This window comes from Pyrus communis, chromosome 9 (assembly GCF_963583255.1).
Source record: "Pyrus communis chromosome 9, drPyrComm1.1, whole genome shotgun sequence".
Taxonomy (NCBI): Eukaryota; Viridiplantae; Streptophyta; class Magnoliopsida; order Rosales; family Rosaceae; genus Pyrus; species Pyrus communis.
The window spans coordinates 5,056,250-5,068,405 of NC_084811.1; the positions used below are offsets into that span (position 1 = coordinate 5,056,250).

The following is a 12,156-nucleotide window of genomic DNA, read 5'->3' on the forward strand; positions in this document are numbered from 1 at the left end:
TTCTAGTCATCTTGCTTACATCATAATTAATTTCTCTACACATATGTTTTTTAACTAAAAAGGACAATGCGATTCCTCTCTTATTGGTTTGTCTCGTGTCCTTGTAACTACCGTGATATTTACCATTTAATTTTTTAAATACAAAATTAACATTAACTATACTTTAAATGTGTTTTTACTTGCAAAAATTGCAATTTTCCTTTTCTATTTGTGAATCATCAAAGCAAACAATTAAATAGATCCATAACGGTCAAAAGTGATGATAATCCTTAACGGTAAGAGTGATGATAATTATGTAACATAAATTTGTTTCCAAACATACAAGTATGATTATTTGAACTTTAAACACAAATTTCATAGAGATTAATATTCTATCACTAAAATCATAAGTTTCCGCAATATGCACCTCAAAGTTAACTAATCGAAGATACAATTGAAGCGGATGAAGACAGAGCAACATAATTTTCTTTTTCTTCCTCAAATAGATTTTCAAATTTGACTTAAAGCAATCAATTATATAGAATGTTTGCAGAGGACTAATGGTTAGAAATAGCAAAAAATTGATACGACCCGTACCCGGACCCGGAAAGTATTTCAGTGGACAGAGGACAAAATTGGAAATAAAGAAAATTAGACGAACAAACGCACACACTCGACACTCTCTCCCTCCCCCTCTCTCTCTCTCCCTCTTTCCTCTTTCTCTCTCTAAACAAATCCGTATTTTTGTTTTTCTGAGTTTTTCTGTTTGTTTGTTTTATAGTTTCCTTCTGTGCCGCCACTGTTTTATGCGCCTCCATCATCCTCTTCGTCGCCGCCTAGGGTTTCTAGGGTTTTCAGAGGGATTTTCCAGGGCTTTCCGAGCTGGATTCTCTCTCCTTCCTCAGGCGAATCTCCATGCGCCGCTGGTTCAGCGGCTTCGTTGATTAGACGTCCTCCCAATCACCACTGCACTCTCCTCCGCCCGCTCCCCTCCTCCTCCGCCGCTCTTCCTTCTCCTCCTCTTCCGCGGCCGCCTTTCCCCTCTTAGCTTCTCTCGAAACCAATAATCCTAGGTTTTGAGCGATTCCATTTGGTTATTTCTGGTCATGGTTGTTCAATTGATTGCTTCTCTGTTTATGCTCTGAGGGTTTTCGATTTGAATGGCATTGGGGGATTTGATGGCCTCCCGGTTTTCGCAATCCTCGGTGGTGGTGGTCTCCAGCCAGTTGGACGACTGCGCCTCCAGCCACGATGACGGAGATTTGAGCTCGCAGAGAAGGGAATCAGAAACTGCCAGTAGTAGTTATGGAAATGCCACCGCTACCACCGCCACAAGCTTGGCCTACTTGCCCCAAACCACTGTATTGTGCGAACTTCGGCACGATGCTTTCGAGGCTTGCGTGCCCACCGGACCATCGGATAGTGGTTTAGTATCGAAATGGCGGCCTAAGGACCGAGTAAGCCCCTTTTTCAGTACATGCTCTTCATTTTTCTCATTGGCATAAATTCGTTGTTAAAGTTGTATTTGTTAGATAATGGGACAGGAAAAGATATCTCATTTCAGTTTGGTATGCTAGTGGCTTACTTATTTCTGAAACTGAAATCTTTAGATAAAATCCCAGCAATTCAAATTAAAGTTGTTATGAAAAATTGTTAATTTTTTTTTATGTCAAAATCAGGTATTTGTACTGTGGCTAGGAAGTTTTAACATTTCCTCGCTAATTTTGTTCTTTTGAACTCGTAATCATCAGATACTTTGGTGGTACAACCCAACAACTTGGTTTTGAATTAGGTTTCGATCAATTGGTTGTTTGAATAATTCCGTTTTTAGTTTGATAGGAAAGAAAAGTTTGTCAATTTATCATATTTAGGTTTCGATCAATGGGAAGTGACTTTCACACTCCCAGATTTCTCCTTCTGCACTCCTCCCTATTTTTTTTTTTTTACATTTATTCTTCGATGATTAATTCAATCTTAATGGTAGAAATAAGGGGATGTGTGCAGAAAGAGAAAAGGTCGAAGGACCACTTCCCAAATTCAGTTTGTTTATTTCTCTGTAAAACCAACAAAAAACCAAAGTGTATACGTCATGTGGTCTCGAAGAAAGTGATAACAATTCTTAAAAAGGATGTGCGACTATCCTGAGAATTTAAACCACCATTACTTGTATGATGTATCACATGACAGGAAGAATTAGTACAATGGTTGGTCAACTTTGATTCGAGAAAAATGATTTTGTATGGTTTTGGAATGTCTATGATCAATCCCATGTTCTTGACTCTATTATTGAGAATAATAAAGGACACCTTCTGCTTTTATCTTTGTTTCCAAATTTTCATTGCTCGAACCATTAGAAAATTTGAAGACTTTTCTTATGCAGTTTTAGCGGTTTTCATAAGTTGGCTAGGGGTAGTAATGGAAGTCACACAGATAGCCTAGGTGCCCCTTGAGGTCTAGCCTGTAGGTGACTTTGGTGGCACTGTCAATGTTGGTTGAACTATTATCTGAGGAAAACCTGATCTTTATTTAGAATTTTAGAATATAGGCACTAATTTTTCTTGTAGAATTGCTAATTTAGGTTTTTTTTCTTATCTTTCAACCCTATTCTTCAACGACGGCATTGAAGGAATTATTAAATATAACTGTTTCCTTTAAAAAATACAGCGACAATATTCTTTCAGGGGATGGCCAAAGCTTAAAGTAATTCTTACTTGGAGCTATTTGATTTGTTGAACTTAATTTCTTGTTTTTGTTCTGACTGAAGACGCTCACAATATTGTGCTCGTTAATTTGTGCTTATTTTGGTTTAACTTTCAACTCCTTTGCAGATGAAGACGGGATGTGTAGCTCTGGTATTATGTTTAAACATTAGCGTTGATCCGCCCGATGTAATTAAGATATCTCCCTGTGCCAGAATGGAGTGCTGGATAGGTGCTTTTACACTGCTGATTTTTACTTTTGCTTTAGTTTGTGGGTAGTGTATTGGTTATTAATTCTGTTTTTTAACCGTTTGGGTTGTCTTATTGAGTTTCTTACTTGTTGGACTTGGTATAGTGTGTGTGAGTTCTAGATTCTCTTATTCATTTTCAATACCAAAGCACCCCTTGGCATGATATGGCTAATAATCTACAGTGCATGACGTAAAAGATTGATTTAAGTTTCACCAAATATGACATATTCCTTAGGGGAGTTTGAATTTATCTTTTGTTAACATCTACCCATTATTAAATATAATAGTAAATATATGTTGCCAAGAGGGAATGATACACAGTTGTGGCTCTACAAGCATTATAACTTAGACACAACCAAACACTTTTATTTTTATTTTCCCTTTGGCAACAGAATGTTTTTGGATATTATATTTTTTTGTTTGTCAAGTTTACCATTCTGTTAACAGTTTTTTCTGTGTTCAGATCCATTTGCTATGGCTCCACAAAAAGCTCTTGAAACAATTGGTAAAACCTTGAGTCAACAGTACGAAAGGTGGCAACCAAGGGTGAGACAGGTTTTGTTTTCTTTGTGCATGCTGTTAATTTTGTTGTCTAAAATTAACTTTTAATTTTGTTTGATAATATTCGACCAGGCTCGCTACAAGTTTCAGCTTGATCCTACAGTAGAAGAAGTGAAGAAACTTTGTAATACATGCCGCAAATGTGCCAAGTCTGAGAGAGTTCTTTTCCATTATAATGGACATGGTGTACCCAAGCCAACTGCTAATGGTGAAATTTGGCTGTTTAATAAGGTTCTTACCAATTTGAAGCCTGCTGTTTTGTTCCTTGCTATCTTTAAATAATGCTTTTGTAGTTCTCATTTAGTTTTTTTATTGGGTGCAGAGTTATACACAGTATATCCCCTTGCCAATTAGTGACCTCGATTCTTGGTTGAAGACCCCTTCAATATATGTGTTTGATTGTTCTGCTGCTGGGATGATAGTCAATTCTTTCATTGAGGTATCCTACAGTGCAGTTATGAATGTTTATGTAAATTTGATATTGAGGTTTCCAAGATGTCTGAACTGGTATTATTAATTCGATAGTATAGACTTCAATGTAATAGTTGGATTTTTTTGGTTAGCTTCATGATTGGAGTAGCTCTAGCTCATCTGGATCTGCAAAGGATTGTATCCTGCTAGCGGCTTGTGAAGCACACGAGACTCTTCCACAGAGTGCTGAATTTCCTGCTGATGTGTTTACTTCTTGCCTCACAACTCCCATCAAGATGGCATTAAGATGGTGAAGCTTGTTCTCCTTGTTTTGTTACAAGAAGTGATTATCGGTCTTAAGTTTTGTCTACTGTTAGGAGTTGTACTTCATCCACTAGGCTGTTTGTACAATTACTGTCATTGATTATAATTTCTCATGCTTTCACTTTTTGTTTCTCTCTTTGTTATGTTCTAGCATTCTATATGGTTCTACTTATAGGATTGTTATGTATTCTCTCAGGTTCTGCACACGATCATTACTTCATGAGTCTCTTGATTATTCGCTAATAGATAAAATCCCTGGCCGCCAAAATGACCGGAAAACACTTTTGGGCGAGTTGAATTGGATTTTTACTGCAGTCACTGATACGATTGCATGGAATGTTCTCCCTCACGGTAGGTTTTTTTCTTTCCAATGTAGTGGTCTGCTGTACCATTATCCAATGTTTTTGAACTGGATGTTCATTTATGTCTGCTTCGGTGATGGTACATTGATCTAATACTCAGTTCTGTGTTGCAGATCTTTTCCAGAGACTGTTCAGACAAGACCTGCTAGTTGCCAGCCTTTTTCGTAATTTTTTACTTGCTGAGCGAATTATGCGATCTGCAAATTGCTCTCCGATCTCTCACCCACAGTTGCCTCCAACCCATCAGCATCATATGTGGTACTAAAGGAGAGAATTTTTCAGTCATGCTTCGTATGTTAGTTGAATCAATTGTCACCTCTTTTGCTTATGCTAACTGCAGGGATGCATGGGACATGGCTGCTGAGATATGCCTTTCTCAGCTTCCAGTATTGGTTGAGGATCCTAATGCGGAGTTCCAGGTGTGCTTCTGGGTTCTTTTTATGCAAGTTTGTTGCATTTTTTATTTTATGCAGTTAGGTTCCTCACAGTGTTATGTGGAATTAGATATTTGTATAACTTTCCTGTTTTGTATTTTTGTGGCATGCCTGACATTCACTTTGATCGTTATATTTTTGCTTTATTCCAGCCAAGCCCATTTTTCACTGAGCAGTTGACTGCTTTTGAGGTATGGCTTGACCATGGGTCTGAAAACAAGAAACCACCAGAGCAATTGCCTATTGTTCTTCAGGTGTGATATTATATTTATCACTTTTTAGTTTGGTTTGCTAAAGCTTTCTGGGATATAGGTATTATGTATGCTTTCTTTGTATCATGTCTAATTGATTTTGTTTTTAAAGTGGGCTGAAAATAGTCATCTTTAGGTTGTTTGTATCCTGTTTGAGGCAATTGATATAAAGTTCCTTAATAAGGTGTTTGGTAACAGTACCTTATTCGTAAACCCAGCTGTGAAATAACTGGGCAAAATTACATGGTAGTCCTAGGGAGTATTGGTTGAGTTCATTTCTATTGAGATGATAACAGAGTAGTGCCATGGACTGTAAGTTGTGGTGATGTAATTTGGCTTGAAGAGCAGTTCTACTTTTCTTCGTTATGTTGATTCAACTTGCTGGTTTGTTATTCATCATGTATCATTGTATTAAGTTCATTCTTTGCCTTTTTTTTTTTTTCCCTTAATAACCCCTGACTGAATAACATATGTATTTAAGGTGTTACTTAGTCAATGCCACCGATTTCGAGCTCTGGTTCTTCTGGGAAGATTCCTTGATATGGGACCCTGGGCTGTAGATCTGGTATGTGTTGTCATTTGAAAATGTTCCGTCTTGTTATCTCTATGTTGGTTGACAGCAATATTTTGACGTTCTTTACAAATTTCACATTTCTGTGTTTTAGGCCTTGTCTGTTGGGATATTTCCGTATGTTCTGAAGCTGTTACAAACAATGACACCTGAACTACGACATATTCTTGTATTTATATGGACAAAAATTCTTGCTCTTGATAAGGTATGCCTAGATTACTGCAGCACATTCTTTCTCCAGATGTTTATAATTGCTGTCATTGTGACATGCTCTTCATAAGAATTTGCTACTGTCACATACTATCTTCATACCTGCTTCTAATCTTAGAATTTGCTACTGTTACATACTATCTTGATACCTGCTTCTAATCTTAGGCATTGATGTCTCCATATCAAAACTCTGTCATCAACAATTTGTGAAGCATGTGCTTCTTTGCTTTATTCCTGATGGGTTGTGAACTTAAGATTTATTTTCGATCCATTTTTGCTTATACGTTCCTTTCTGGTGCCATATGCCTGCGCCCTTTCAGTTTCTCAGTTAGTACCACAGTAGTAATCACCCCTTTTTTTTTTTTCATGGAATCAGTCATGTCAGGTTGATCTAGTAAAGGATGGGGGTCATACATATTTCATTAGGTTTCTTGATAGTACGGAAGCATATCCAGAACAGCGTGCAATGGCTGCTTTTGTTTTAGCTGTAATTGTTGATGGGCATAGACGTGGGCAGGAGGCTTGTATTGAAGCAGGTTTGATAAATATTTGCTTGAAGCACCTTCAGGGTCCAACTCTAAATGATACACAGACAGAACCACTATTTCTTCAGTGGCTTTGCCTCTGTCTGGGAAAGCTGTGGGAGGATTTTACAGAGGCCCAAATATTTGGTTTGCAGGCACATGCCCCTGCAATATGTGCACCTCTACTTTCTGAGCCCCAACCAGAGGTAAACTTTGACTATATGGACTCTATTATTAACCAATGACATTTTTGGGTTCTAACTTAGTCACTGAGATTGTTCTATTTCAGGTTAGAGCTTCTGCTGTTTTCGCACTGGGTACCCTTCTTGATGTGGGTTCAGGCTCATGTAGAGATGGTGTTGGTGGAGAAGAAGAATACGATGATGATGAAAAGATTAGAGCTGAAATTAGTATTATTAGAAGTCTATTAAGTGTTGCTTCAGATGGCAGCCCTCTGGTCAGGGCTGAAGTTGCTGTTGGTATGTGATTAGGGATCTGATAATCAGTTAATCATACTCGTTTGGTTGGAATTTTATTGCTTTTGGGTCATAAAAATGCACTAGATTTTCTGTCACCAGTACATACCCTAGTGTTCTTTCCTTTCCTTCTTTCCCCTCATTCAAAACAACAGCAGGATTGTTTTACGGGGCCCTGAGATTTAATTAATCATCAAGAGATTTCTTGTAGGAATTTGATTTGAGTAAACTTGTATCTTCTTTACAGCACTGGGACGCTTTGCCTTTGGCCACAACAAGCACCTCAAGTCAATAGCTGCTGCATATTGGAAACCACAATCTAATTCTCTTTTGAATTCCTTCCCCTCTTTGGCCCATATTAAAGGTTGTGTTGTTTCAACTCAAATTGGTCCACTGTTGAGAGGGACCAATGATAACTCATTGGGTCGAGATGGGAGAGTCTCCACCAGCAGCCCTCTAGCAAGTTCTGGAATTATGCATGGATCACCATTGTCTGACGATTTATCTCATCATTCTGATTCTGGAATATTAAATGATGGTGTGAGCAATGGTGTTGTCAACCACTCAACACCTAAACCCCTGGACAATGCAATGTATTCGCAGTGTGTATTGGCTATGTGTACCTTAGCCAAGGATCCTTCTCCACGCATTGCAAGCATTGGTAGGCGGGTTTTGGCCATCATAGGGATTGAACAAGTGGTGGCCAAACCCGTAAAGTCCACTGGTAACAGTGTTCGACCTGGTGAATCCATTACAGCAACTCCGACTCCCAGTTTTGGTGGATTAGCTCGGTCTTCTTCATGGTTAGATATGAATGGAGGTAACGATATGAGAATTACTTACTTTTTCTTCCAGACATTCTCCTTTTTATTAATTGCAGGTTCTAACATTAGTATATTAAAACATCAAATGGAGCTGGGGGGTAAAAAATATCTTGGAAGTTATTCTTTAACCTGACATTGAGCTCCATTTGATGTTGGTAATGTATGGTATTGCTGGTTAGTTTAATCTATCTATGCACTTCCAGTCTTTTTGTTTAGTGACCGATTTTTGACAGGTCACATGCCATTCCGAACTCCTCCTGTTAGCCCTCCTCGGCCAAATCACTTAACTGGAATACGGAGAGTATGCTCTTTAGACTTCAGGCCTCATCTAATGAGTCCAGATTCTGGATTAGCGGATCCACTTTTAGGTTCTGGGGGAACTTCTGGAGCCTCCGAATGCAGTTTTCTTCCTCAATCAGCCATCTACAATTGGGGTTGCGGGCACTTTTCCAAGCCACTTCTCTTTGTGGCGGATGACAGTAAAGAAGTACTAAGTAGAAGAGAGGAGAGAGAAAAATTTTCCTTGGAGCACATTGCTAAATGCCAGCACTCTTGTTGGTTTTCTTCTCTAATTCCTCCTTTTGCTCTTTTATCTTTTATTTTTGTTTATCATTATTTAGGCTCTTTTGTGGAATTAATGTATCTTCCATGTTCGTGGTCAGCTGTGAGCAAGCTTAATAATCAAATTGCTAGCTGGGACACCAAGTTTGAGACGGGTACAAAAACAATCTTGTTGAAACCATTTTCTCCTATTGTGGTCGGTGCAGACGAGAATGAGCAAATCAGGTGCGTAGGTCATCACTTTTTTAAAATTTCACCTTTCAATATTTATGTAATGTGGGTAATATTCATTCTATGTTTTCTTTATTCGTCACGATAAACTTTCACAGACAGGAACAGCTGTGATTGAAATAGTCATTAAGTCATATGAAATTGTCTTTTTCTTCGGTTGTTTAGTTTGGTTTTGTATGATTATTAATAGGTATCCTTTTAATATATGCATCAGTATTTGATGAATGATGGAGGGTTGCTTCCTTTGAAAAATGAAATGGCCTCTCTTTGTCAAACTATGAGGTTTTGTTTGGGTTTTGGGTAACTGTTGGGTGCATATGTATTCTTGTATGAGTGAATTTGGTTCATGTTGCTAATATTTATTGATTACCCTCAGTGTTTGACTATGTAGTCTAGTAAAAATTTGATGTTATGTTTATGTTTTGGTGGTTATTTCTTCATAGGGTGTGGAATTACCAAGAGCAGAAGGAGGCTACCCTTCTCAACAGCTTCGATAATCATGATTTTCCTGACAAAGGAATCTCCAAGCTCTGCCTTGTCAATGAGCTTGATGACAGCTTGCTTCTTGCTGCTTCAAGTAATATTCTATACTACTGAAAAATTAGCTTCTTAGTCAGGAAGGGCGCTATTGTTGAACCTTTCTAAATAAGTTGCACCTTTTTGCGGTCGTATAATTAGGTGATGGAAACATTCGAATTTGGAAAGATTACACTTTGAAGGGTCAACAGAAGCTTGTGACTGCATTTTCTTCAATTCAAGGTCATAAACCTGGGGTGCGAAGTTTGAATGCTGTTGTGGATTGGCAACAACAATCTGGATATCTGGTACTTCCTCTCTTTAAGATGTAATACGTTAGGGCTACAGGACAAGTTCTGTTTCAAATTTTGTGATTCTTGGTCTTTGTTGTGAATAATATTTTGATTACTTCTGCATTGCTTCATTTGCTAGTATGCTTCTGGTGAACTATCATCCATTATGCTTTGGGATCTGGATAAAGAGCAGCTTATTAATTCTATTCCTTCTTCATCAGATTGTAGCATCTCAGCACTGGTGAGTTTTTACCACCTCAACTTACTTTCGACATCTGAATTTACAGCTGTATTTTATCAATTTACAGACGTATGGATTATTGATTTTGCAATCTAGAAAATGAATGGCGTAATAATGACTGATTCCTGCATTTTCTGTTAGTCTGCTTCTCAAGTTCACGGGGGTCACTTTGCAGCTGGTTTTGTAGATGGTTCTGTCAGACTTTATGATGTGCGAACTCCTGAGATGTAAGCTCTTCACGTCTCCTGTGGCTAATATATGATTTGTGTTCTTTGTGAAAGTGTTGCAACTAACTGCAAATGATAAGTGACAAATAGTTAAATTCGCAGAGCTAGATGTACAATTTCTTTAAGGCCTTGTTGGGTCCTTAGGATTGGATGACCCACTGTATTCGAGGTATTTGAAGGTAGAGGCAGATAATTTTTCATGTTGGGGATTAGACATGAAGATGAAGTAAACTTATTCCTTCCAATCCCTTTCTTTTTTTTTTTGGGTGGGGGTGGGAGGTGTTGGAATGGATGAGTTTCCTTGGTGAGTAATCCATCTTCGGCCTTCAAGTTGGACTCAAATTTTTTCGTCTGTCCCTCCGACATGTCTTGGATATAGTGGGGGTATCCAATCCTAGCGGCCAAAAGAGGCCTATTATACATGTGGCAAAGGATACACTCTTCATGTCTGGTTTTGTCACTGTACATAAACAATAAACATATTTTGCTACTGCATTTGAGCTCAGCTCCTCACTAAACTTATTTCTTAATGTGGTGCTGATTATTTGCTAAGCTAGTGTTTTGAGCTGTTTTACTTGTGTGTTTGTAAATCTTAGGCTTGTCTGTTCAACCCAGCCACACACTCAGAAGGTGGAAAGAGTTGTGGGGATCGGCTTTCAACCCGGGCTTGATCCTTCCAAGGTAAGTGAGAGAGACCCTTGTTTGATATTGTTTCTGAAGTTATTCTGATAGAAAGTGAAACTTACATGAAATTCTCGTCTTCATCCAGATTGTAAGTGCATCTCAAGCTGGTGACATTCAGTTCCTTGATATCAGAAATGACAGGGATGCCTACCTCACGATTGAAGCTCACCGGGGTTCACTGACTGCTTTAGCTGTTCATAGGCATGCCCCAATCATTGCCAGTGGCTCGGCCAAACAGCTCATAAAAGTCTTCAGTTTGGAGGGTGAACAATTAGGCACAATAAGATACTACCCTTCCTTTATGGCCCAAAAGATTGGTCCTGTTAGTTCCCTAGCCTTCCATCCCTACGAAGTGCTGCTTGCAGCTGGTGCTGCAGATGCTTGCGCATCCATTTATGCCGACGACAACTCTCAAGCTAGATGAGAATTGTAATTCTATCCTCACGGTTTGATAAGGCTTTCTTTCAAAATGAAGGCAGTGCAAGTGGATCGACTTCAATTCCAATCTTGCCGTTGCATATCACTCGGGGATGGCATTCGGACCATTGTGTGATATAACATTCCACTGCCCCGATTCTTCTTCAACGTCAATGAGTTGATCTTGAAGCATCGGTACGTTGCTTTCTACCGATTGTGTATGCTATAATATTCGTTAGCCTCCGGCATAGAGGGTCACAGTTGTGGGGAATAAATTCCTGCATATTTATTGGAGGCTCTGGAAAATAATCTGTCGTACAGGGTAAATGCATGTAAATATCCTTTTCGTTTTGGTGTGTTCATTTTTTCCCCTTTCCCTTTGTTCGATTTGTAAAAACAACGCACATTAATTGATCATAATCGTAGATGTTGATGCGGGTAATTATGTTTGTGTTGAATTCAATAATCTCACGTTTGCTCATCATGTAATGTTTTCTGTTGAGGTTTTAGGCCGCGCTGCCCTTGGAATTAATCGTCATGTAACTTGTAATTAACTCATGAGTCATTTCCCTTGTGTTTGTTCTATGTTTTGTCCTCAGATACTTGTGCCCTAACGAAATGTACCTTATTGTGTTCCTGGGCAAAAATTATTATGGCACTGAGTTTTATTTTTTCTTGGAAAATGGCGGGAGTGTGGAATTCACAAAGTCTGATTGTTGCCAAAAAAAAAAAAATTAAATAAATAAAAATTGAAACAATTGACATAGTTATTAAATATTGACGACATTGGTGATCAATTTTGGCGTCATATTTCTAAAATTGAGAAAATTGACCATTTCAAAGTGAAAATACGCATGTGTATTGTTCAATAAATTTGCATAAAATGTCTTGAGATTTTTAAAATTTTTAAAATTATTTATTTAAGTTATTAATTTTCAATATGTTAAAAACTCATTATTAAAAAACGTATCAACATAACGTGTATTAAATATATATAGTACGTAGGCGTATTATATGTGTAAAGTACATTGGAGTTTTAAAAATGTCCAATTTAATGAATATTTTTTTTTTTTTAAAGGGTGGACAACTGGTGGTAAGTTACGGTTATC

The 12,156-nt window shown here is 38.1% G+C and overlaps 1 protein-coding gene across 1 annotated transcript; it reads left to right on the forward strand.

The window, feature by feature from the left end:
- Positions 1–673: 673 nt before the first annotated feature.
- On the forward strand, positions 674–11,556 carry LOC137745270 (regulatory-associated protein of TOR 1-like). The gene is made up of 23 exons (XM_068485188.1): positions 674–1,436; positions 2,808–2,910; positions 3,393–3,475; positions 3,563–3,721; positions 3,813–3,929; positions 4,054–4,211; positions 4,422–4,576; positions 4,701–4,845; positions 4,928–5,006; positions 5,174–5,275; positions 5,754–5,837; positions 5,938–6,048; positions 6,430–6,783; positions 6,867–7,056; positions 7,301–7,873; positions 8,111–8,431; positions 8,540–8,663; positions 9,113–9,246; positions 9,348–9,493; positions 9,618–9,719; positions 9,861–9,946; positions 10,543–10,627; positions 10,716–11,556. Exons 1-23 carry the CDS (start codon positions 1,140–1,142, stop codon positions 11,052–11,054), a joined length of 4,047 nt encoding a protein of 1,348 aa, XP_068341289.1. The 5' UTR covers positions 674–1,139; the 3' UTR covers positions 11,055–11,556.
- The last annotated feature ends 600 nt before the right edge of the window (positions 11,557–12,156 follow it).

Bases quoted from the DNA above. Each gene is read 5' to 3' on its own strand.
- LOC137745270 (XM_068485188.1), top strand. From the start codon at position 1,140: ATGGCATTGGGGGATTTGATGGCCTCCCGGTTTTCGCAATCCTCGGTG. The intron at 6,049-6,429 runs GTATGCCTAGAT...TCATGGAATCAG, and splicing joins AAATTCTTGCTCTTGATAAG to TCATGTCAGGTTGATCTAGT. The intron at 9,947-10,542 runs GTAAGCTCTTCA...TGTAAATCTTAG, and splicing joins GATGTGCGAACTCCTGAGAT to GCTTGTCTGTTCAACCCAGC.